This window comes from Epinephelus moara, chromosome 7, assembly GCF_006386435.1.
Source record: "Epinephelus moara isolate mb chromosome 7, YSFRI_EMoa_1.0, whole genome shotgun sequence".
NCBI classification, from domain to species: domain Eukaryota; kingdom Metazoa; phylum Chordata; class Actinopteri; order Perciformes; family Serranidae; genus Epinephelus; species Epinephelus moara.
Genome location: NC_065512.1, coordinates 7262228 through 7288854, shown reverse-complemented (window position 1 = coordinate 7288854; position 26627 = coordinate 7262228). Strand labels below are relative to the sequence as shown.

The following is a 26627-nucleotide window of genomic DNA, read 5'->3' as shown; positions in this document are numbered from 1 at the left end:
TACCTTCAGGGACCCCTGTGAAAACAGCCACCCCACCAGTTTTTCCGTCGCCAAAATTTAGCCATTGAAAGACAGTAATGTCGGCCGAGAGCGCCGGCATCCCAGAAGAGTGAAGAGGTTTAAAAAAGTAAATAGAGACGAAAATAAAGAGAGATGAAAATAAAGTTTCCTGATCAGCAGCAGATGTGGTGTGTTGATTTGCCTGGGATGCAAATTCACCGTCTTGTAACACTTGTTGACTCATCCTTTCACACAGTCATGTGTTCACATCCATTTGGCTCCATTTATTACCCTGCCAAAGAGGAAATGACCTGTTCTCCACATTGTTATGGCTGCTCAGGTGCAAACTTTCACTCCTCTTCTGAAGTGCAGATGGTCTGAGCCGCCAGCAGAGTTTATTTCCCTTCATCTCTCAGATATAGTACTTTATTTTTATATGAAAGATTCATGCGTGGGAAATTATTTATAATTCATGCACGGTTACGGCTGAGCTGGAACTGTGGCAGAGTTCTCCTAATAATTTTCCCTCATTAGAGTGAAGTGAAGGCAGCCGCTTCTGTGCAGCTTCCTGGCAGGAGGATGAGTGGCGTAAACAGCCGGCGCCTTTTATGGATACTGTGTGTGTGTGTGTGTGAAGAATATTTATAGAAGTCTGATAGGAGTTAACACACACAGCTGGCACAGGCTGTCCCACCAGCAGACAGTGGAGGGTCACAGTACTTCACAGGCTCCAAGTTTGGTCCTTATTCATTAAAACTAGAATTTTCTTATCAACTTTACCGTCTTAATTAGTTTTGCATTATTTTATACCTTTCCTGTGGTTTGTTTCACACTTTCTAAAGCACATTTATGTCATTAATTTGCACTTTGTACCTTCCCTTCTTTTACTTTGACACATTTCTAACATCTTCACATTTAGTTTCACCTGTTACTTCACATTTTTGCTGTGGCTCTGACACTTTCTCTTCTACTTCCACTCGTATATTTCATTTCTTTTAAATGGTTTCTTTGTGGTGTGACCTCTAAACAAGTTTTTCCAACAGTCAGCATCACTGTCTGACATTGTGTCAGCTCATTGTAATGCATACAAGTTCACCGAGTTCATTACATGTCGATCACGCTGTATATGTGTGTGTGCCAGTGCTGCATCATGTTTCTGTGCATACTGAACCTCACAAATCTGCTCGTACACTTTCTAAAATTAGCTTCATCTCTTTACAGCAGACAGACACATAGTGATCAGATAAATAATTGGTCATGAGCACATCAACATCATGAGAATGGTGTAGATTAGTTCATATGCTTAGCATGAGGAATAAGTGCCATGCATAAACTTTGCATGAGACAAACTGCCTCTGTGTGGGTAACACCATCTGCTGGCGACTCCTAGCTCTCTCCCTCATAGGGCGCTATGACCAAGCTTTAGCACAACCAGTCTTGGAATTTCAGTGATAGCGAGGAGGTTTATTTTCCAGCGAGGGGAAGACAAGCAATGGAAGGTGGAAATATGGGGCATGGGTAGCATTTTACTGTGAACTCGGACTATAGGACAACAGCACAGAAGAAAGATGGGACCTGTTAGTAGCAACCAAGCCTTGGTTTGTGATGGGATTTTTTAATTTTTTAATTTAATGTTTGTATTTTTTATCGGTCCGTTTATTTTGTTGCTTTTTCTTCTTTGCTGCAGATCAATGTGCGCGTCACCACCATGGACGCTGAGCTGGAGTTTGCCATCCAGCCCAACACGACAGGCAAACAGCTCTTTGACCAGGTAAGACACATGTTAGTTGTTTATTAATGTCAAGGATCCCTGAGCAGATTGTGAGGACACACACTTCTCCAGCAGCGTGTTACAGGTGCAGCAAATATGTCTGTTTTTTAAGTGACCTCTGTGACCTGCTGTTTGTTACCCATCACTAATGAAAGCAACACTGACAGTGAACGTGCCAGTGGGTGCTTGGCTGGGTCTGGCTTGGTACTGGTTCTGCACAGAGATGACACACAAAGTGCTCTTTGTCTAAACTGGGAGCTCTTAGGAGACAGTGGTTGCAAGTGTTGGGTGGATGATGGTGTGTGTCTGGGAAGTAAAAGGCCAGCTTTCAGCATTGTTTCATGTCAGGCTCTGAAGGTTTGGTGGGGTTGTGGTGACAGAGGGAGGAAGGCGGAATAAAAGGGAATCTTTTTTTTCAGTGGTTGTTGTTGTTGCTCTTGTGTTTGCTTTATAGGAAGAGATCAAAACACAGAAGAGCTTTTAAGGCTGTGCAACACAGGTTTATGGAACAATGCATCTGTCTGATCGGACTGAATCATCAAGTGTTGTTGTGTGAGAGGAGAGAGTCCCTCCTTACTGTATGGAAGCCAGTGCATCATCAAACTCTGCTGTTCTTCTAGTAGTTGTGTGTATTTTTCTTCCTGCTGTGGCCCGACGTTGGCATTGCAACATGACATGTAATATTTCCAGCTGGGCCAATCAGGGCCCTTTAATGGCTTTTCAGAGCCCAGAGCAGCTCTGGAACATTGTGTCTGTACTTTAAATGTGGAATAGACCACTCAAAATAAGAAATTGGCTTTTTACTCTGCAGTGGCTCCTGGGAGAGAATGTTGGTCAGCTGGTCCACCTCTTTGGTCAAGACTGAAATATCTCAACAACTATGACTCAGCATGTTGTGAAATTTGGCACAAACATTCATGTTTACCTCGGGATGAATGAGAATAACTTCTGACATCTTCTGACTGTCCATGTAGGGCTTTCACTGGGTCCAAATTTGAAATTTCACTTGGTCATAAAATGACATTCCCTCAAGGGATGCACTGATTGTGAATTTGTTTTACAGATACTGATATTTTTGTTGTTGTTTGTTTTTGTTGTTTATTCCTCTTTTTGTACCTGGTAAACAAATCACTCTTCGTTATGAAAAAAATAAATGAACAGATTTAAAGTTCTTCAGCCTTTATAAAGGGCCATACACATGCCGCATCTTTAACCGCCTGGAAAACACAAGGTTGGCTGCAGGGCGCTACTCTGTGCCAAGTTTCAAGGGCGTGGAGACTGGTTGCGTCTGAGGTTGCTAAGTGACCGTATCATAGACTATTTACCAGAAATCTTGAGTGCAGAGCTGATCTTCTTCCAGGTGTTTTGTAGTGTGTATTAGGTCAAACATGTCGTCCGTGGGACAGATTTAAAGCTTGATTTAAAACTTGTCCTCCATATTTATCACAGACTAGGGATGCACCGAAATGAAAATTTGTGGCCGAAGCCAAAGCCGAATAAAATTAAACGTTTGGCCGAGTACCGAGTACCGAATGCCGTTGTTTAGTTTTTCCTTAGTTTTTGCAGATGAACCCCCTCCAGATTAGTGTTGTCATGGTACCAAAATTGGGACCCACGGTACGATACCAGTGAAAGTATCACGGTTCTGAGTAGTATCAGGATACCACAGCAAAAATGAGGCAGATGTGCCTTTTGTCATTTATAAAAAGATAAATCACTTTTCTATAATACATCAATGATATTTCAATGGAATAAATTACTTATTGACTTATTCATACTTCAAAAACAGCATCAATAAGTGATTAACATAGGGGGGATCAAAATAAAATAAATAAATAAAATAAAAATCAACCAGCCACCCTCCTCCCCTGACAAGTAAAGAACAGTCCCTTCATAAGTAAAGAACAGTCCCTAAAGTGCGGTGAGGTTTGTGGACCGTTACCTGCCACAAAGAGAGAAATGTGAACGGCTCGTTTCTCCTCTGACACGTCACATACCTGTGTGCCGCCACGGCTCTGTTCAGGTATTTCTGGGCAGTCATGACACCAAACAGGAAATTATTGGACCTGGAACCGGGCTTCTCGATCGCCGGTAAGCCGTTATCTTGCACCGCAGAGCACTATGGCCGCCNTCGTTTCTCCTCTGACACGTCACATACCTGTGTGCCGCCACGGCTCTGTTCAGGTATTTCTGGGCAGTCATGACACCAAAGAGGAAATTATTGGACCTGGCACCGGGCTTCTCGGTCGCCGGTAAGCCGTTATCTTGCACCGCAGAGCACTATGGCCGCCGTGTTTGACAGGAATACATTCCTGTCTGTGTCTGTGTCACCCGTTCAACCCACAACCGACAGGATTCGCCTTTCGTTTCTGCTGCTTGTTGAAATCTGTACTCACACAGTGTGCTCCTGAATGATTTCTTATGCTCGCACAAAACTATTTTTAGTCGCAAATGCGAGTAAAATGCTCGTCTTCATGTACGGTGGTGTTTTAGTACCGCGGTCTACCATTTGTACCAGTATACCCTGCAACACTGCTCTAGATAGTTCAGTATTACATTCTTTGCAAACTGCTTTTCTTCTATCACTCTCCAACACTTTGAAATATCGCCACACTGCCGACATTTTACTCCTTGATTGGCGGTGTGCGCTGTTATGTTCCAAGAGTTGAACTCTGTTTATCTCACCCTGAAAAATAGACACTTAGAAATGTGTGCATGCTGCCACTGCTTTACTCCGGCGGTTTGGCTCGCCCGCGGCACGTCTACATTGAAAACATTGAATTTGAGCGTGCAAAAAATGTGACATGTTTACGGCCCCTTGCACTGTCTTTGACTGAGCATAAATTCAATCATACAAATTTATTAAACAACCTTTAATATAATCTTCTTTCACATGAAAAACTGCAACAAATTCCTCTTTCAAACAACTGTATTTATTCATTTCTCGCCAAAAACTACACCGTAGAAGTTTACATTTGAACACATCATGATAGAATTTTAACTTACCTTTGCCTAATACTCATTATCATTGAATAGAGCTTGAATGCATCATAATGTAACTCAGTGCAGCCTCTGTTAGCTGTTAGCTCGGGCCTCCGGCTGCTAGCAGCTAACATAAACCAAGGAGGTTAAAGAGGAGAAGTCACGGCGTCATGTCACGTCATGTGGGTACAACACATCCGCAGTGAAACCTGGTCTGCACGTGCAGAAAGGCTTGACAACTGGCGCACTTTTATAGAACATTGGGGATGACTGATTAGTTTCACTGAGCCCTGCTTTTTAGCCTGAGCCAAAACTGATGTGACACAACAGAAAACCATCGGCCACTGCCGCCTGTGGATGTCATCTTACTTACTGATAAGCTGCTGGCATCCAGCTAATCAAATATTGGCTGATGCTGATGTTCAGCAGATAAACTTCATCACTGCAGTGGCGTCTCGTGCACAGTTTTCTACTTTTACCTTTACTTTCTGTGTAGCGTTACTTTTGACACCATTGTCGAGGAGTTTGGGAAGAAACTGTGCCGTTCTCAGCTGTCACGGTCAGCAGACAGCCGCAGACACTGACGACTTACCATCTCAGTAATGGCGTTGACGCAAGACGGCAGAACACACAAAATGTTTGCCGAATCCATCGATATTGCCTGAAGCTTAATACACACTGCAGCACCTAGCTAGACGAAACCACTGACACCATGTCTGTTTTTGTCGAGCTTGTCGGACCTAGCAACAATTAGTTTCATCAAGCAAAAAGTACATTTGCAGGTTCCAGTTTCTCTGATGTGACGTTTTGCTTTGTTCGTCTGTTCTATAACCTTTTGTTTGAGACTTTTAGGAGACAGAAGGTGAAAAGTGAGTGAGCCGACAGGTGGAGCAGTAATGACAGACCTCAGTGGTGGATGAAGTTTCATATGTCCATCGTCAGCTAAAAATAGATGCAGATAAAATGGATACCCCCCTCTGGTAAGACACAACCATTACCAGCAAGTAGAAGGAAACTATGTGACACATCTCACAGGAATACACTTAGTTTTTGGAGGTTTTTAGATCACGAGAGGTTGGACTGAGCGCACAATAAACTAGTGAGACGGGATAAATGATACACTGATGCTGAACGTGAAGCCAGAGCCTCGGTATACATGTCAAACTGATCAGCTTCAGCTAGAGATATCCCTTCATAAAAGCAGTGGCATCCCCCAGTGATCATTTAACTGCATGTGTGGAGGAGGTTACGTACAGGACAGGAAGTCACGTGTCCAGCAGTGAACGGCGAGCTCTGTGATGATGTGTCCTGCACGAAGCAGCCTTCAGAAAGCTGTTTCATTTTTTATTCACATGAATGAAGAGAGGGCCTCATTGATAAAGAGGCTGTGGAGCTAAATATAAACGGGCATAAGCTTGCTCCAACACACACACACACACACACACACACACACACAGAATGATAAAAGGCCTTAGTGTGACAGGAAAGCTTTTTAATCAGACTAACCCAAACACCAGCGTGTAAGCCTCTGAACACTGAAGCACCAAACACACACACACACTGTTGAAGTTGTGTGTGTGTGAAGTGTTTTCATCTAATATGAAAATAAGGAGTCCTGTTCAGGCGCCCAGTCAGCTCCATGTTTGCGTCCCTTTTATGTCTCCCGTCTTTCCTCCTCTCTCTGCCACGTAGTATTCCTCCTCTCTCATCCCGGCGTTCCCGAGTCATTTATCCACATTCTGAGGCTTCACTTGTAAATCTGCACGCTGAGCTCCCAGCATCCGCATAGCTGCCTCTGCATACCGCATTGCCAGCCCCAGTGGAGGCCTCCAGTGTGTGTGTGTTTGTGTGTAGATCTAATTGATTGTACAGTTACCACAGCATGTTTCAGGTGGATGTTTCAGTGTGTTTAGATTTGTTGTTGGATACACATGCGTATTTAATGTGTTTATGTGAGCACGTCTTTCTGTGACTGTGTGACACAGTTAATTATATGGTAGTGAGTGCCGTCGTATTGACTGTGTAAATCACATTAGAGTCTGAGTAAGCGTCCGCATCCCCCCAGGGACTCTCTCCCTCTCTAAATGGGACGACAGTTAGTGAATGGCAAAGTGTTTGAGAGAGAAGGGAGGGGAGGCAAAGTTAGAAAGGTAGGGAAGATACTCAAAGATGGACGAGAGGGAAGAGGAGGAGGGAGGAGAGCTCAGAGTGAGTTCATGTGCAACAAAAAATCATGGATAACAAAGGCTTAATTTAAATATATGGACAAACATAAGTGGACAACTGTGTCCTCATAATTGCATGCACATTTGGGTAAACCCCTTCTTACAGGGAAGCTCAAAGTTTTGAGCACCAGTTTAGGGAACCAGCATATAATTGACGGCTGCACAGGAAAAGTGCAGTTCTAAATTGTGCCCTGAAATCACTGACTACGAAGTAATCGCCACGTAACTAGTAGCTTTCTACAACAAGTTCTCATCTCTTATCTGACATGCACTTGTTAAGGGTGCAGTGCAATGTTTCAGAGGGCCGCACTGTGAGCAACAACGCCGTATTACAAGGTAGGGAAATGTTAATGCTGCAGCAGACATAGATATTAAAGATGTAAGTTTGAGTCCAAATGTGGGGTCACAGTTTGGGGAAGGCCCTCTTCTGTTTAAATCTGAAAATGCCCCCATGCCTGAAGTGAGGCCCAACTTTTTTCTCCTGCTTATCCAGGGCCAGGTCGTAGGGCCAGCAGGCCAAGGTGTTCCCAAGCCAGATGAGTTATGTAGTTCCTGCAGCGTGGTCTGGGTCTGCCCCAGGCCTGCTACCAGTGGGAGGTGCCCTGAACACCTTTAATAATTGGCTCCCTGTCCTATCTAACATACTCCCCCCCAACATCAGACGAACTGAACTCACCTATAGGATGCTCCAAAAGGTCAAAGACTCCCCCCATTTACCAATCCACGACGACATCTTCAACCCACCACCTGCTCGTCTCCGATCTAGACGTCCAATTTGGAAGGACCCCCCCACCCACTGACTTTGATGCCCTGTCTGCCTGGGTGACTGAATGGGAATCCAAAGACATCCCAAACAAACATCTAGCGTCAGACCCGACTCAACCAGTCTCTGGCACCAACCTCCCAAGCAGACAGTAGTCCACCTTGAACAGATTTAGGACTGGTCCCTGCTTGGCCAGCCTTCACAGATGGGGGAGCAGCTTGAGCCCAGTGTGTGCTTGTGGGGAGGAGCAAACCATGGAACATATTATTGAAGCCTGCCCTCTCCAAAGACTTAAAGAAGGTCTAGCCTCCCTCCACAATATAGATCAAGAGGCTACTGCTTGGCTTGAGAAATTTGCATTCGCTAAATAAATAAATAAAACAGCAGGTGCCCAGGAGGATCCTGACCAGATGCTCCTGTGAACCTGGGAGCTGTGTTGTCCACGGCTAATACACCCTTGTAGAGTCTCCCAAGGCAAAGTGAACCCAAGGGTGGGGCCAGGGTAAGAGCGAGCGTCAGGTGGCCAGGCCTTGGGTCGTGGGGCCTGTTTGGGCTCAGCTTAAGTAGTTAACATGGAGCTGTCACCGTGTGGGCTCACCACCCGCAGGGAGAGGATTCAGGGCTCAGTGCATTGTGTGCCGGGCGGCATTCAGGGGAAGGCCCTGGGCGTGCTGATCCCTGGCATTGCGGACCAAAGCCAGGTCCAGGAAGAAATGTTTTTTGCTAAACTTGACTGACGTGCATTGAGCCCTGACCTCAACCCAACGCCTTTAGGATGAACTGAAACCCTGACTGTACAGCCAGGTCAGGATTTCATGGGCTGTTTTTAGGATAGCTTTTTTTAAAAATTGCGGGAGCAAGTGAAATTAGCGAAAATGTTTGCAGTTTTTTTGTGTAATTAATTAAAAATCAAAGGCAACCTGTTCCAGTTACCACTAACTGCATATCTAACTCACCTTGAATCTGTCAGCATGTCCACTAGATGTGGTTGGAGCACATTTTCTCTCAGTGATGTGTCTTGTCTGTTGTCCGCAGGTTAGAGTCGTTCTCTGGTTGTGTTTTGCTCTAGAAAAGTGTTTGTCAGTGGATGACGTTCCTTTGTGTTGCACACTGCACAACAGTTAATCCCCACTTTCGTGCAGAACGTCAGGGAATTGCCCTACACTGTCTCAAGCAACACTTTTTGTTGGTTTGTGTTTCACATCTGCATCTTCACAACTGGAAACAAGGATTAAGATGGTGATGTTGAGCAATTCAAGAAGACTCACGGGAAATAACGATGATTAGTTTGCAGCGATCAGACAAGGTCACACAAGATTCATTGGGATTGGCTGAATGTGTGTTAAGTGTTGCAATGGTGACATCACAACATCCTGGAGGGGAGTTTGATTAGTATTTTACAGTGTGATGTCATGGTGTAATTAGTGTCAAGAAATGACACCTCTGCAATGATGCACTGCCTGTATCTGCCCTGGAAGTATTGAGCTGTGGTTTCCCTCAGCAGATTTCCAATCAGATCATCTCTCCTCTGGGTTTATAATTGAGTCAGAGTCAGTCAACTGATTAAAACCAAAAGTATTGTGTTGTTCCAGGTGGTGAAGACGGTGGGTCTGAGGGAGGTCTGGTTCTTCGGCCTGCAGTACACAGACAGTAAAGGCTACATCACGTGGCTCAAGCTCAACAAGAAGGTGAGAGACCCCGAACACGAACACTCAAAGACTCCCTGCCCCCTTTGTTCCTGTTTGTATCATATGTGCAGATAAACTAACTCCCACAACTTGAAAACAAGATTAAATTATGAGAGCCAGTAAACAGTCACCCTGCTGTGGTCCAGACTTTATCATAGAAAGCCCCAGAAGTAGACTTGCATGTATAATCTGACTTTAATATTCTGTTTGGCAGAAGCTTTGATCCAAAGTGCCTGAAAAACAGCCTCAATGAAAACATCTTGTTTAAAACATGTCTCTTTAATCTTAATTTAATTCAAGATACAGGGTTTAATTTCCTCCAGACTTATTCATGTGTTTACACACTGTAGCAACATGTGCAGGGTGAGAGATGAAATGTGTGTGTGTGTGTGTGTGTGTGTGTGTGTGTGTGTGTGTATTCTCCAGGTGACCCAGCAGGATGTGAAGAAGGAGAATCCTCTGCAGTTCAAGTTCAGAGCAAAGTTCTTCCCAGAAGATGTTTCTGAGGAACTCATCCAGGAGATCACACAGAAGCTCTTCTTCCTGCAGGTACGGTGCTGCTGACAGGTCTCTGTGGCTGCTGAGATGTTTTGGTGGGAAGGTGAAGCATAGTGACTGAGACCTTCTTGAAGAGGTGGTCTCAGTCCGGTTACAAACGAACTCTGGAGTGGTTGGTTTGTGGTGAGAAGGTGTTCCGACCTGGATGTGAAGCAACTGCAGTCACATGACACATTGTTTGGGTTAAACATGAGCATGTTACAGTCCTGGAGGATTATTAATGTGCACCTCCTCCTGTACTGCCTTAATATGCACATTCAGCACATCCAATGCATCAAAACATTGTTTTCTAGTTGGAGCCGCGCCTCGTTTTCAAACTGTATGGTTTGACTAAAATGAACAATGACAGCAATATAGTCCACGATGAGCAGCGCTAAAATCAACCTGCGTAGTTGTCCCTCCATTGTGACATTAGAAAGTGTCACATTTATCTTGCAAGTGTACTCTTCTTCAACGTTTGCTTTACTTCCTGGATTTTTCCCACATGGAAATTCTGACCAATCAAGAGCAGCTTTCTCACACAAGGCATTTGATCTGGTCCTCTTGTAAATGCTGCCGTGAGAACACGAACCAACTCTAGGCAATTATACAACTTTGGAACAAAATGAGTCCCTGATTCAGACCAAAGGAGATGACTCTAGGGCTGAAAGCAGCCTGAGACAAAGTTCTGCTTGTGTTTAGCTTTTAGTACTTGTCAAAGTAAGGCGTCTACAGGAGCATCATCTTTGTATCAGTACTGAAACCCAGGTATATTAAAGCATAACAACCAGCTCTACTCAGCTGTGCTGGAGAAGTAAGAATTCCTACTTGCTGGCTGTAAACACTGGGGATCCCCAGACATTTTATTAATGTCTATAGAAAATTTAATAGTGATCCCTCCAGTAGTTCTCAAAACATATATTAAATCCAGACCAACATGTTGCTGCATTTTATATGATCTGTAGGGTTTATTTACTGAGAAAAGGCCGACTGAGAATCTCCATCATCTCTCCCTTGGGATTTAACTAAAGGCTTCTACTGATCAATGATGTGCCTTTATGTGTGTGTGTGTGTGTGTGTGTGTGTGTCCTCCCTGCAGGTGAAGGAGGCCATCCTGAATGATGAGAACTACTGTCCCCCAGAGACCGCCGTGCTGCTGGCCTCCTACGCTGTCCAGGCCAAGTACGGGGATTACAACAAAGATCTTCACAAGCCCGGCTACCTGGCCTCCGACCGGCTACTGCCTCAACGGTACACATTACACACATACACACACACACACACATACACACTATGCTGTCCCATACTCATGAGGACCTGCACTGGAATAATTGATTCCTCAGCTCTTAGGTTGTGTCCTGACTAAAGTGTGAATACTGCATTAATTTACATAAACGGACTGCACTTACAGAACACTTTGCTGCCTGAGCTGACAAAGGGCTTCACAGTCATCTGTTTACACACTCACACACACACTGATTGCTGCAGAGCTGCCATGCAGGACATTTGTTTGGCCTGGTTGGTAGAGCTGGGCTGATTTATGGTTTTGTCGGTCCAGTTCAGTATCAGCTTAGAGCAGTTTGGTTTTATGCAAACTGGCTGAACCAGCGTTTGTCATTATGGCACGTTTTGGTGAATTAAAAAGTAGCTTCCATCAGCAATCTGTGCCGATGGTGCTGCAGTGCTAAATTTGATTTTATTGCATTAATAATAAGCAATGACCGTGACCATGGGTGGTCATGAGCTCTGGGTAGTGACTGAAAGAATGAGATCGCAGATACAAGGAGCTCTGGGTAGTGACTGAAAGAATGAGATCGCAGATACAAGCAGTTGAAATGAGTTTCCTCTGTGGGGTGTCTGGGCTCAGCCTTAGAGATAGGGGGAGGAGCTCGGACATCCAGAGGGAGCTCGGAGTAGAGCCGCTGCTCCTTCACGTCCCACCGTGTTCTGTTTGTTTACGAGAAAGTTAATGTGTTTTTTGGGTGACAAGACATGGCAGAGTTTGTCTCTCATGAAAACTGTTCCTGGATGGCAACACTTTTTATTTTAGGCCAACAAAAGAGTCATCATATCTGGCTGTGATCGACTCTGTGTGTCATTCTGAATTTAAGTTTTGTCAGGCATTGTGTTTCTAGTTATTCCTGTCAACTGGCTTTGGAAGCGCAGCAATGGAAGAGAAACAGCTGATTCATGAAGTTTAAATGAGGAGTTATCTGCACGATACCTCCCTATTTTACTACAGAAACCTAAATGAGGTGGCAGCTGGCTGGAGAGAGATCATCAGGGAGCTGAAAGTTTCTGGTAAATGAGCGGCAGTAATAACAGCCTACGTGCTGCTGGCTATATTACATGTCATCTCCTGTAAATATCACAACATAAAACATCCTTTTTTGTTTTAAAAAGTACCAAACTACCAACACTGCATCAATGAACAACCAGCTCAGCCTCCTTAGCTACAGCCCCCCTCTAATACGAGCAAAATTGAGAATTACCAGTACAGTGATCCTGTCAGTGTCCTGGGGAAAACATTGTCACATCTTTGATGTGTGTGTGTGTGTGTGTGTGTGTGTGTCCTGTAGCGTTCTGGAGCAACACAAGCTCACAAAGGAGCAGTGGGAGGACAGAATACAGACGTGGCATGAGGAGCACAGGAGCATGCTCAGGTAGATAATCTGAGTCTCAGGGTTCTTATATTTGAAGACACAATCCCTGAATGTTCCTTTGTACCTGTGTGTGTTCATCTGTGTTTGTGTGTGTGTGTGTGTTCATCTGTGTTTGTGTGTGTGTGCAGGGAGGATGCAATGATGGAGTATCTGAAGATCGCTCAGGACCTGGAGATGTACGGTGTCAACTACTTTGAAATTAAGAACAAGAAGGGCACAGAACTGTGGCTCGGGGTCGACGCTCTGGGGCTCAACATCTACGAGCACGAAGACAAGTAACCAACACACACACACACACACACACGATGGCTAAATAACTACAGAGTTGTCTAGGATCCTTAGATTCATTTATCACAGTGACATACCTTATGAATATTTAATATGAATCATTAATAAGTGTCATTAATATAAAAAATAACTATATTCACTGGAAATCAATGCCTTAAAAGCAGACCTGCACCTCAGCTACCACTGTACATATATTTTAAGTAGATAAAGAAATTGCAGTGTGGACCTTCTCTGCTCCCTTGATGCCTTTAAATTGCATTAGTTTGACAACAGCGCCCTCTTTTGGTGTTGAACAGCACAGCTGAACACAGACTTCATTCAGACACGCAACATTTAAAATGTTTCTTGTTTGTGAAACTGTGAAAGAATACATGTTTGTGAACTGTCAGTGACGTTTAGACGTTAATCATTAATTCAAAATCTCGTCACTCAGGTTGTCACCAAAGATCGGCTTCCCCTGGAGTGAGATCAGAAACATTTCCTTCAACGACAAGAAGTTTGTCATCAAGCCCATTGACAAGAAAGCTCCAGTGAGTGCCACACTGATGTGCGACTGGTGATATATATTTTAACCATGTTTTAAGACTGTCTTGTCCTTCTTATCACCTGCAGGACTTTGTATTTTACGCTCCTCGGTTGCGGATCAACAAGCGCATCCTGGCGTTATGTATGGGAAACCACGAGCTGTACATGAGGAGGAGGAAGCCCGACACCATCGAGGTGCAGCAGATGAAGGCTCAGGCCAGAGAGGAGAAGCACCACAAACAGATGGAGAGGTACAGAACACACTGCTTTGCCTTTTTCAGGACTATAAGTTTGTCCGTAAGCTTTCATCTTGCTTTAACTCCTCTGGGAAGTTAAGACTTTCCTGTTTTTAGTCACCTTTTTTCACAGTGATTTTTATCCGTGTTTGAGTCCAACAAGTCATAGTATGTTTTTCAAACCAGTAAAATCCTGAACTGAAAAGTGTTAAAGAGTGCAGTGAACTAGCTGTCTGATTGCTGTGCTGTTTTGTGACTCAGTTAAAGCCAGGTGAAAAAGAAATCTGCAAAGGGATAAAGGGTCAGAATTTGAAAACACACCCTCGCCCTGCAGCTCTCCTCACTCTCTCTCCTAAACCCCTCCTGCCAGACGACCACGGTCATATGCCTGGGCTTCATACAGTAACCCAGTGTTTCCCATACAATGATTTATTTAATCTTATTTCACTGTAGTGTCGCCCACAGTGTATTCACTCAGCCTCTCTTTGCCCTGCTCTCTCTGTTTATCAGACCACAAATGAAACAAGAATTAACTGCTAGACACCCTACAGTCCCTCCACTGCGCTCCCTGCTGCTGTGGACTGCTGAGACAGACCTTTAGTGGGCAGTTCAATCGGCTCAGATTCGGGTAGTGCAAGTCCCATAGCATCAGGTGTCACAGCAGACTGGTGGGTCTAACAGCAACAGAAAGTTTACTGATCTGACAGGAGTCAGGGCTGTCCGGTCCCGCAGAGCTGGAATTGGCTCTGGCTGGGTTTATGATTGCTGTGGCCACTGACTGGAGGTCCATCTCCGGAGCTGCATACACTTTGGTTCTGGTTAGCAGAAGGCTAAATTACTGGTGACAATTTCGCTCTATCTCTGAAAGGCTTCGTCAATATTGACACGTGTTTTATTTAGTTTATTGTCAAACTCTCTTTTTGATCAGTCTGTCTTTCTTTTTTGGGTTGCTTTGCAGCGTAGGCAGTTGTTGTCAATCTGGAATAGCAGTTTTCTGTGCAGGTTTCTCAACCATTGAATCAGGCTTTCACTGAAGGGACGTACACACGTTTCTGCATTTGTAGAGCAGCCAGTAGTGATTGTCCAAAGTCTTCTGTCACAGGCTAGACCTTCTAAAGTCTGCAAACAGAGCTAAGAGGAGGTGCAGAAGTCTTCTTTCTCTCAGACCACTACAATTATAATATACCAAAAGTTTGAGAAGTGGTTTTTGCCCAATATCACTTCAGGTGGTGTTTTCCGCTCCCTTAATAGCTATAAAAATAAATGGACGAGTGCAGGTCAGTTCCCACCAGGTGTATTTTCCGAGGACAGTGTGTACTGCACAGCATCCTGAGTGAACAAATATTAGCTGATGTTTGAAGTGGAAATGTGTCGTGATCACAAGGGGGCAGTGCTGCGTTGAAAGAACTCATGTTCATTATCTGCAGGGCTGAATCTGTGGAAACAAACACACAACTCATTTTACTGTTGGTACATTTTATAAATGTTATATTGTGCTGTACAAAACCATGTTTGCATATGACAAAGCGATCAGCACACCCACACCAGAGTGCGTTAACGGAATACTAAGTTTTCCCGTATCTGTTGGTCAGCGTGGGCGACGAGGATCTGATGTGTGTTTTTAAATGTCATTGGTTTTTGTTGATTGTGTGTGGGTGGGTACAGTGTGTGTGTGTGTGTGTGTGTGTGTGTGTGTGTGTGTGTTTTGTTTCACTTGAAGGCATCACATTTCAAAATGTCCATGTCACTCTCCATCGTCCACAACCTTACAATATGTTGGTCTCATATTAACTTGTGAAGCCTTTAATAATGTGTTTGAGATGGTAGGAAGTTATAACATAAAATACAAAGACACATCAGAGTCATTTTCAAGTGAAGATATTTATTATATTTACTTTAAAGACTGTTATATTTATTGTCAGTGAGAAGTGCCCACACACTGGCTAAAATGATGTCACAATGACTGATCATTTCTCTCCCTATCAGCAGGTTTACACACACTCAACAAACAATGTTCCTGCACAAAGTTTCTGTTAATGTTCTTCTGTTTTTATGATGCATAACTTTGAATAATGAACAGATAAGTCGGCGGCTGCTGGGTGTGATGGATGCTTTCCCTGTTATTTGGACAGAGCACAGCTGGAGAACGAGAAGAAGAAGCGCGAGATCGCGGAGAAGGAGAAGGATCGGATAGAGCGAGAGAAGAACGAGCTGATGGAGAGGCTGAGGCAGATCGAAGACCAGACGCAGAGAGCTCAGAAAGGTACGACCGCACCAACATCGACCATGTGCAGCAGGTGCTCCTGTGCGTCTGTCTTCGTGAGGACCAAACTGAGTTTTAGACCTTGAGAGTGTTTTCTTAATTTAAACTTCTGTTTAATTGTCAGGGAAATTTCACAGTGTCTTGTGTCCTCACTGGTCACACGGTCACACAAGTTTAAGACGGACCGTGACTCATATATTTAATGTGCATGTGTGCAGAGCTGGAGGAGCAGACTCGCAGGGCGCTGGAGCTGGAGCAGGAGAGGAAGCGGGCGAAGGAGGAGGCAGAGCGGCTGGAGAAGGAGAGGCAGGCGGCGGAGGAGGCCAAGGCAGCGCTGGCTCAGCAGGCTGCCGACCAGATGAAGACTCAGGAACAACTGGTACCTGCACTCACACTCACACACACACACACACACCCACACACACACACTGCTGTTTCCACACTCCAACATTTACTGCTTCAGTTTGATGCTTTAGTCCAGGTGAAAGTGAAACTATTCAAACTTTGACTATTGCGACTTCATGCTGAGTTCACTTTGTTAACTGTTAACCTGCACATGTTATTTTCATCAGGCGGCTGAGTTAGCAGAGTTCACTGCCAAAATCGCTCTGCTGGAGGAAGCCAAGAGGAAAAAAGAAGATGAAGCAACAGAATGGCAACACAAGGTAATGTAACCTCTGTACATATATATATGTGTGTGTGTGTGTGTGTGTGTGTGTGTGTGAGACACGTTTAATTATTTTCTGCCTCTGTTTTTGAACACAAAGTCTGGAAATCCGGTTTTAACATACAAAAAAAGTTGATTAGAAATTGAAATTAATAACTAAAAAAGCTTGTCATGTGGCACCCGGTTAGCACAAAGGGAAAAGGCCTCAACCTCCACCCCAAAAGCTGGGCTTTGATGGGTCTTATTGATTCCCACATCCACTGACACATACTGCTGTTTTCCTGGATGGGAAGCCAGTGTGGGATCACATTATAGTCACTGCACTAGTGGCTCTCTGATTAGTTGAGGTGCCTGCATAGTGAAATCAGAACAGGGTGGTTAACTTAAATCTGACAAGGGCTGCAGTGCAGAGGAAACTGGACTCTTTAATCGCTGAGGAAGAAGAGAAAAAATCCAGATAAAAACAAAACTGGACAGATTAAGATATCACGTGCACATGCTGTAATTTTACCGTTTTAGAAACACTGCTCGATCAGCTGCATGATCAGCAACATTTAGGTTTTTCTTTCATTTTTCTCTGCCACTTTTTATTATCCATAAGCTGAGCTGTCCTCACCAACAGAGGGTGAACGGTGTCCTCATGTAGCAGGAAACAAGAAAACTGTCCACTAATGTGCTTCTTTCTAGGGCTGCCCCCTGACTAAGAATTATCCTAGTCGACCAACAGTCGTCATTTAGAACCATTAGTCGACTAGTCTCCTGCATGTTAATGATATTAATTTAGTTATTAAATGATATATTTTGGTGGTTTGAGTTGAAGGTGTGAGAAAGAATAGTATCAGTAACATTGTTAACACTGTGCTACATTACAGAGAAATACAAAACCGTACTAATGAACCTTCATTAATATAGGCCTATATTTTATCTACAAGTGCACGTCACACACTGAGCGAGCCGCCTGTTAATGACGCTGTGGGCTAATGGGCATGTAGCTACTTCCATGTTTCAGATGATACGTCATGTTTGTAGTCGACCAATGAAGATGAGTTTACATATCACCTTGGGTTCGTCCTTCACCTTCTCAAAATGATCCCACACTTTGGATTTCCTGCCCGACATGTTATTAACTAGCCTGTGGAATAACCGCAGGTACCAGCCCTGGAAATTAACCTGACTCCTGTCTGACTGCTGAGCGTGGACACTTCCTGTGTCTGTCCTTTCAAATTAAATTCCACATGGTCCAGTCATATAGGTTTTGATTTATTTTGACAAGGTGCAGCTCCTGATAGAGTTTCTTTTCTTTTTTTTCTGTGACAAAGCAACCCATGAAATCTTGCCGACTAATGACCTTCCTAGTTGACAAAAACTCAAAAACTGTATTTATCATTCAAAAAGTGAAAGCAGAAGACTGACAGGATATATTTAAGATGCTAGTTTGCCAGTTAGCACATTAACAACCCAACCAAATGTTAAAAGAACAAATGATATTACTGTATACAAGTGAAAAATAACACCAACAATTTGAATTGTTCCAGCTGAAGAGCTCAACGGCTAAAAAATGATCTTACATAACATAACTATTCTGATTCAACATGCTGAATCAGCCGAAAAGTCACCAACAAGGGCTGAAAAATTAGGATAACAGGTGCTCACAGACGGCCTGACACTGAGCAATGTCAGACAGTCTGCGTTGTTTGTCAGGACCCTGAAAAACTGGACAACAGGAACAGTATGAAAACTAACACATCTTTCAACCGCTCACCATCCATGCCTCATTTATGTTTAACAGACTGGTGAATGTGTGTGACACGTGTGAACACACTTGTGTGCAGTACACCTTTAATTTTAAGGTGTCTGTGGCTTCTGGTGTTTGTTAAAGGGTGCATTTCATAAATGTCCTGGTGTGTGTGTTTGATATGTGTACCAACAGTCACTGTTTGATTTTCTCTTCAGCACCTGCTAAATTGCAAATGTTTAAACTATAATTTCCATTAAAATCACTCAGGGCATTTGGCTCCGCACCAGAGCTAATAAAGTGTGCTCACATTCTGACACCATGTCAGTCATCAGCAGCAGCCTGGAGACCACAGAACATTTACTGCTGCACATCTGCCACAACACTAATGTATTGTAACAGTATCCTGGTTCTTAGTTGTTGATTCTGAGGCTTTGTTTGGTGCTCAAAGTGGTGACAGAGGATTAAACAGCCTCCTGAGGTCAAGCTGCCAGGCAAACGTACAAATTAAAGCAGTGTGGAAAAATACTCTCTACTTTCCACCTTGTTGAAGTTTTAGTCATGTAGGGAGGCAGCAGCTCCTCTAACGACCCCTGATTGGCTGATTAGCGCCAGGTGTGAAGCAGCACATGTTACACAAAGAAGCTGAAGCCACATCGGCAGCTCTCATGATACACAGGAGCACAATTTCACATGAATTTCACATGTAATTCAAGTAAATGTCACCACATAAATCATCACATATTTCAAGATGTCTAGACAATGAATATGACTAGTAACTAACCATGAATTTTTTCCAAAAAAAAATGATGTGAAGTATAAGAGGCCTTTTGTTTGGCCTAATGCTCCATTAAATTCTTTCCATATCAGATCAGTACAGACACAATTTTTCCCTTTGTGGTTCTTTAATTATTTGTCATTATAAACAATTATATTCTTCACTTGAAGAGTTCAAAGCTCTGAGACAATTCACAGCTGTCCAGTGAGTGTTTATGTCTTTATATCAGTGATCAAATGTGTGTCCATATTTGTTGTCTGTAAACTGTCAGTGTCTCTCTCTGAGTGTACATGTGTGTTCTTCACAGGCTCTGTCAGCACAAGACGACCTGGAGAAGACCAGGGAGGAGCTGAAGACGGCCATGACGTCTCCGCCGGCGCCAGAACACGACGAGGAGGACGAAACGAACGCCGAGGCGAGCGCCGAGCTCCTCAGTGACGGCATCAGCAGCCAGCGCAGCGAAGAGGAGCGCATCACCGAGGCGCAGAAGAACGAACGTGTCAAGAAACAGCTACAGGTAGAGCTGCAACGTGATTTATTTACAAAGGAAACTGGTTTAGAAACATGTGTATTAATGGGTGCAAAAATTATTACAAACCACAGCGTTCAAAAACAGAAAAGTGACATGAAATATGAAACTGCATGGAACTTTTTACAAATATAAAATTAGGTTGAAAAACAATATATCAAGACAAAGATGGAGGCATCCTGGATTAAAGCGGAAGATTAGGACAAATGCCAAATATAGAGCCAAATAAAATGCATTTCAGGGTCAGGTTAAGTACAGGTGTGCACGTGTACTGCACTTAAAGACCTGCTGCAGGATCTACAACAGACGAACTCCCTCCAAATAAAACACATTTCTTCAAAAGCCTTTAAAGGTGAAGTCCGGTATTTTGCACTTTGAGCCCCATTTCTGGGTTGTTTATGATGAAATAGAGTGGTTGAGACAAAAATAGTGACGATTGCTCATTTTCTGAGAATTTGGCTTTCCCCTGCCTGGCTTAACACTGCTGCCTATGGCCATGTGTGAACCTGTCCTGAAACCACCCTAAACATTTGTTTTCAAAGCCATGAAACTCACCGAATCGTAGCAAACTGGTTTCCGTGATGATATATTTGACATTTTGTCTAATCCATTGGTTTTCTATAGAGGCCTCATTGTCTGTTGGTAGTAGGGTTGTCAAAAGTATCGATACTCTGAAAAGTATCGATACTCAAACGCTGTATCCGGATACAATACTAATTTACAAAAGTATCGATACTAACAGTGCACGCCACCTCAGCGCCTGTCGGGTGCGCGCGACGGGTCCGACGGACACGCGCTGTGCAGGCAGCGTCTGGCAGGCACAGAGCCCTCGCTGCAACCCGGCTTGTTGTCGTCGCTGTGCATGCATGCACACATTTCTGTTGCTGTAATATGGCCAGCGCGGCTGCAGGAGGATCAGAGCAGCCAGTTTTGGTCAAAAATGATAAAGGAAAAAGCGCTCTTTGGAAATATTTAGTGAAGTGAACACAGCACGCTGCAGACGGCAGGTACAGCCCCTCCCCTCACTAGCAGCTGAGCAGCTGGTGTCGCCAGCATCAAACTAAAATATAACTTCTAACGTTAATGTGGGAGCTAAGCAGAAAACTTTATCAGTCATGCCCGTCTGTAACATTAATAGACAATGTTAGTTTAACAGGACAACACAATTATGTGTGTCTGAAAAGTTATGTTAACTGTAAAGTCACAGATTGAAGCTGAAAAAACGTTTGGTTTCCTAAACTACCAACTCAATTTGATCAGCAATGAAAATATGGTGCCAATTCACCAGAAGCACAGAAAATAAACAGGGCTGTAGATAAATACATTTGTATGGACGGATCTTGTTTCTGGTTGTTATTTATTTTGGGGGGGATTTTTTGTTGTTATCATTGATGTTACTGTTCTGATCTTTATTTAAAAAATGACATGCCTCTTAATTTTTTGCTGCTGTATCGAAAATGGTATCAAGTATTGAATATTTTCCTGGGTATCGATATCGAGTTTGAAATTTTAGTATCGTGACAACCCTAGCTGGTAGTAATCCGCCACTGGAAATGGAAAGGGGGTTGTTTAGGGAAGTCGATGATAACTCCTCTTCGGAGGAATTCTCCCGCAGTCGCTGACCGCACAAAACTTGCCCATTATTACCTGCGCAGTACGATGCCTTTGAACACAACGCCAACCTTCTTCTTCTGCTTCTTCTCTGTGTCCCATTACATTGCAATGGTTTCCTACCAGTTGGTGACACCCACGTAAAGGAGCATTATCGCCATCAAGTGGGCTGGAGTGTTTAACGCTTAAGGGTCAAACGAGCGATCAAGCGGAAGTATACACATGGGTGTGAGGCAGCTGAAAAAATAGTTCCACAATTGAGATGAAGAGCGAAAACACGGATGTAAACCACAGTTTGTTACGATATTTAGGAACATCAAGAAACACCACTGACCACTCGTAAGTTTCATGGCTCGTTTAGGGTGGTTTTAGGACAGGATCACACATGGCCATAGGCAGCAGTGTTAAGCCAGGCAGGGGAAAGACAAATTTTGGTCTTAACAACTCTATTTCATCATAAACAACCCAGAGATGGGCTCAAAGTGCAAAATACTTCTCCTTTAAGTGTTCTGGGGCCAGATACAAGTCTCAAGTCATTTAAGCATTGACTCTGTCAAAGTTCAATCATTTTATGCAAAAGGGATTTATTTTTATCTTTTAATCAGAATCATTCTGAAGGTTTCAGAAACAAAGTGCAAGTGTCTGAGCTTCCTGATCACGGTCTGTGCTCGTTACAAAAACAGGAAGACAAAAGTGCTTTAAAGACATCTGTGTAACAGATAAACACCAGATGTACAAACCTTTAATATTAATCTGGTCCCTTTATTTTTATAGAAACCTGTCGATATCAAATACATAGTCAAATTAGAATCATTGCCTGTCTTTCTGAAGTGAAGCTGTGGCTGTCCCTGATAAACAGCTTCAGGTCTACCATATGTCACATGACTAAATGTGTGCACAAAGCCAGGAATCAAACAGTTTGCAACAAATACAGACGGGAAAAAATCAATATTTTGCAAAACTGGAAACAACAGCTGCTTCATTTTTAGAAAGTAAGAGGAGGAAGTGCCGTGCCACACACCGTCTGACTGCAGTGAGGCAACTTTTACTATTCCTCAAAACATGCAATCAAAAACACACACTGGTTAGCTTTAGTTCCTTGGATTTAACCTGCAGAAATCAATCTTGTTTTTTCCACTTGCATGTAATAACAGTGATGGTGTGATGTCACCCAGTGTGGGGAAATGCTGGCAAAATAGTTTTTGCTTCTGCAGAGAACATGTGAAACAGACATTATCCAAAGTCATGGTTATTTTTTGCTGGGAAGACTTTATACTGAAAAACTAAAAAATGTAAAAATGCAGTAGTTTAATTAATTGACACAAATTTTGTGTGTTGATGTGGAAAGTTAGATTCATCTGGGGAGTTATTAACCCTCAAGACCAGCTGTCAAAACTAAACTAGAGCTTTAAATGAACTACAGAGCACGTGGAACTAGACTCATCGTGTCACTCAGATGAGCTGATGTCTTCATTTTGACAGTGACACTTCATCTGTTAAATGATGCATGAAAATATGACAAACAAAAGTCATTCATGTTACTGTATGACATGAGAGGAAACCCATAACAAGATAGATAACAAGATGATTGACATGATGACTGATCTTGGCATTTTGCCTCAGGTATAATGTACACTGGATAATCAGGTTCAGGGTCATTGAGACTTCCTCCAGCTTCATTTAACTTTGATGGGTTGTCTAGACTGTCACGAGTGTGACTATGATAGTAGAGACTCTAGACTGTTGTGTGAGAGGATGAATGGTTGTTAGGTTGTAAGGGCTGTTGTGATGAGGCGTTCTGTGGGGAATAAGACGGCTTTTAAGGGTAATTTGGGTGTTTTTCAATCTGGACTCTATTTTCACATGTTAAACAATAATTTTTGAAGTTGGTCCAGGACTGAGTGAGAGCTGAGTGAAACAAGCTGCAGTGAAACCACTGGGGACAATTATGTACCTCCAATTTACATCCATTAAGAGTGCTTACACTCAGGATATTTTTGTCTTTGAGTCTGCCATCTGTCTCTCATCACCCCTCTCTCTGTCTCTGTCTCCTCTCCAGGCTCTGAGCTCAGAGTTGGCCGAGGCTCGTGATGACACCAAGAAAACGCAGAACGACATGCTGCACGCCGAGAACGTCAGGGCGGGCAGAGACAAGTACAAAACCCTGCGCCAGATCCGCCAGGGCAACACCAAGCAGCGCATTGATGAGTTTGAGTCCATGTGAGCCAGGACGACGGGTGGACACAGCGATGAAAAAGAGACAGTTAGTCTCGTTGCCATGTCAACGCCTCACTTTCCTTGTAAAGCCCAAAACCTGCTGCCACCCCAGGAACTCCTGCTTTTTTTAATCCATTCAGGAGAACGACCGGCTCACGGGCTTCGTAGCTTCAGCCTCGCCAAAGCTCTGCATAGCAGCGGTTGGCCAATCACACTGCTACCTGCTTTTTAGAGCTCCGCCCCCGCCCCAACGAAGCACACGTCCTTTAATCTGTCGGAAAAATAGCAAGCGACATATTCTGTCACCAACCTGGACTTCTCCTTTCTACAGTACTGACAGTTTTAATGCTTGTGTGCATGATAATGAAACAACAGGACCGAAACGAGAGAACGGGTTGATATCATGCTTTTACTCAACAAAATAAAACGGCCATTTGTAGCTTGTTGATGTTGCCGGCACGCTTGTCTGTAATGCTTTAACATCTGTACCTTACTTTTACGTCTTATGTCATCAGTTGAAGAATTTAAATAATTTGTTTAAAAAAAGAAACGCCTTATTTGTCTCATTTCCCTCCGGTCTAGTATTACTCTTTGTCATGTTGTGTTGGGACGTTCTCCTGTTCAGTTCTGCTCTCGGTGTCATTGATCTGTTCATGTTGCATCAGCTAACTCCTCTTCAGTTTGCTCTCTCTGAGACACACGAGCAGCAGATATGCAAACTAGATTTGCTTATTTTACATTCTTACTGTGCTGGCAATCTCCATCCACTGAGACATGTGTTCAAATATATATTTTGCCCCACAATAAAGAATGAATTTATATTTCCAACTATGCAGCTACAGAATGATCTTCAGAGTCCTGACTGAGGTTGGAGCCAGTAGAGTTGGATTTATTCACACAGGATGATGTGTCAGATAAACATGTTGGAACCTGACGCAGTGTTGTGATAAAATTCAGTGAAAGCCTGTTTGTCATGAGCGACTTTTCTGTTGGGAAATTGTCTGATTATACACACTGGTCGACGCCAATATATCACCAGAACGTTGCCTAATTATTATATATCATCATTTTGCATCTCCTACTGGTTTGATACTTATCACTGGTACCAGTTACAGCAGGAGAATCTCTTAAATAACAGGAAGAACAAACTCATTCAAAGTTTACAATAACCAGCCAAGTCGCCTGAAGAAAATGTCGGCATTGTGTGTTTCTGCAAACCACGGGTACATCACACTGGTACGTTTCATACGCAGTGATGTAGTGTATGAGCTGACTTTGCCACTCAGAGGTGGAGGGGATGGTAGGTGGTGTGACACTGAGGCGAGACACCTTCCAACATGCAGACCACTGTTTAAGACCAACGAGCAACACAACAGGTCGTTCTTTAGCGAGTCATTGCTGTGTTTCCAGCAGCTTTTTTGGCACCAAACGTGGTTGTTTCTGTAGCGAACAAGCGGCAACCTCCAGGGCTGACATGTGAGGCCAATGCACAAGTGAGAAAACCTGCAGTTCATCGACTGGCCACTTGGGGCTGGCTCCAAAACTGAGCAAAGCCCCACAGACACTCATGTTAAAATGTCCAACTTTACAGCTAAATTAAACATGTTTACAGCCTGGTACAAAAAACAGTTTTGGTTTCTATGGCTCAATTCATCATTCATGACAACTGTACAGGGGGTGAATTTTTTTTTATAACTATCTGACTTAAAGTTTTGTTTTTACCATCTATGATAGCGACCTGTCAGCGTTCATAGTAGTCTTGCGTGACCAGCCTCCCTTACTTAGGAATGGGAGTCGGGGGACGTCTTTCCTTTTGTAATAGAAATGGGCGGGGATATCCAGACCACGTGACGGCGTTGCCATAGGTGTGGCACGTGTGTTACATGTAACAGACGTTGCAGCTCTGCAATATAGCTGAATCAAATGAAATCATATCCATTTGAATCTCTTCTTGCGATGCACTGAACACTTCCTTTTCTGTTGTACTACGGACAACAATTCGGGGAACAGCAATTTCTGTGTAGGCGGGTGTAAGGCAAAGCTAATCAGCCGTTGGTTGAGGAAGTACGGAAGTACACGGATTTGGATCCAATCACATCACTGCCGCTGGGAGCCAGCGCTAGTTCTATTACAACTTTCCTATGGGAATGTCCACAGACGACAGAGTCAGCCAGCGCGCTGACGTCATCGGTGTCTGTGTAAGAGACTACGTTCATAGAGCTTTTTAGGCATGAAAAGCGGTTCTATTTTATCAAGGCATTACTGCTTTTCCTGCTGGAATAGGGCCCCAAAAATGGTATTTTATGCCAAAATCGGATTTTTTTCCTCACCATGACCAAGTGGTTTTTGTGCCTAAAATTAACCACACGCTAATCACAGCATAGTTAAAACGTAAAGTTGCAGTGTATCTGCTACATGATAACGTGCAAACGTATCTGTGGTTTGCAGTAACGTACAATGCCAACATTTATTTCTGGCGTCAAAATTAATATTTGTTTTGTAAAAATGTTATGTTTTAAAGTATTAATCCACACAACCATTTTCTGATAATGCAGATTTCTATGGGGACAAATGTGGTTAAGTATCAATGAATTACATCATTTATTGATCAAATACAAATAAAAATGAAACACACACATTTAAATAAGTTTAACCAAACACAAATGTAACTTCACTTGGGAAACAAATATCTTGTGTGGATTTAAACAGGTTCAACCAGACGAGCAAAGTCTTGCCAATTAAAGAAAATCATGTCACAAGTGATCCAAACATTACTGTGGCACCAAATTGCAGTGAAACAGCATCAAAATGTAATTTAGATGATAAATTATAAGTAGTACCGATATTGATGTATCTAATTTTTCCCCAACTAATTTCAGTGATCATCAAGTCTCTTCTGTGGTGGAATTAACATCATTTTATACATGCACACTCTTATCGTGACCGCCCACTAGCAGATGGAGACATGAAATACAATACTGTGCAATGTATGTAATATTCACTCATTGTGCAAAGTAAGAAAAAGCATGTTGGCCGACTCTAATGGCGTGCCAATATTATCACGCATCCCCACAAAATATACCTACTGCACACATTGTCCCCGGCAGTATCTCCCCAGTTTCTATATTAAGTAACGAGGAGCCAATAAG

At 43.3% G+C, this 26627-nt stretch overlaps 2 protein-coding genes across 4 annotated transcripts in view; one reads left to right on the top strand and one right to left on the bottom strand.

Annotated features, from left to right (window-relative positions):
• LOC126393221 (radixin) overlaps positions 1-24304 on the top strand; it is a 67919-nt gene extending 43615 nt beyond the window's left edge. For both annotated transcript variants that reach the window (XM_050049207.1, XM_050049208.1), the window contains exons 3-15: positions 1688-1771; positions 9334-9429; positions 9856-9978; positions 11066-11217; positions 12546-12629; positions 12758-12904; positions 13351-13447; positions 13530-13693; positions 15811-15941; positions 16160-16320; positions 16514-16606; positions 19429-19638; positions 23321-24304. In XM_050049207.1, the coding sequence (XP_049905164.1) occupies positions 1688-1771; positions 9334-9429; positions 9856-9978; positions 11066-11217; positions 12546-12629; positions 12758-12904; positions 13351-13447; positions 13530-13693; positions 15811-15941; positions 16160-16320; positions 16514-16606; positions 19429-19638; positions 23321-23485 (1707 nt within the window). In that variant the 3' untranslated portion in view covers positions 23486-24304. The remainder of the gene's footprint in view (positions 1-1687; positions 1772-9333; positions 9430-9855; positions 9979-11065; positions 11218-12545; positions 12630-12757; positions 12905-13350; positions 13448-13529; positions 13694-15810; positions 15942-16159; positions 16321-16513; positions 16607-19428; positions 19639-23320) is intronic.
• il1rl1 (interleukin 1 receptor-like 1) overlaps positions 1-26627 on the bottom strand; it is a 331020-nt gene that overhangs the window by 225768 nt on the left and 78625 nt on the right. The gene's annotated exons all lie outside the window — the stretch shown is intronic.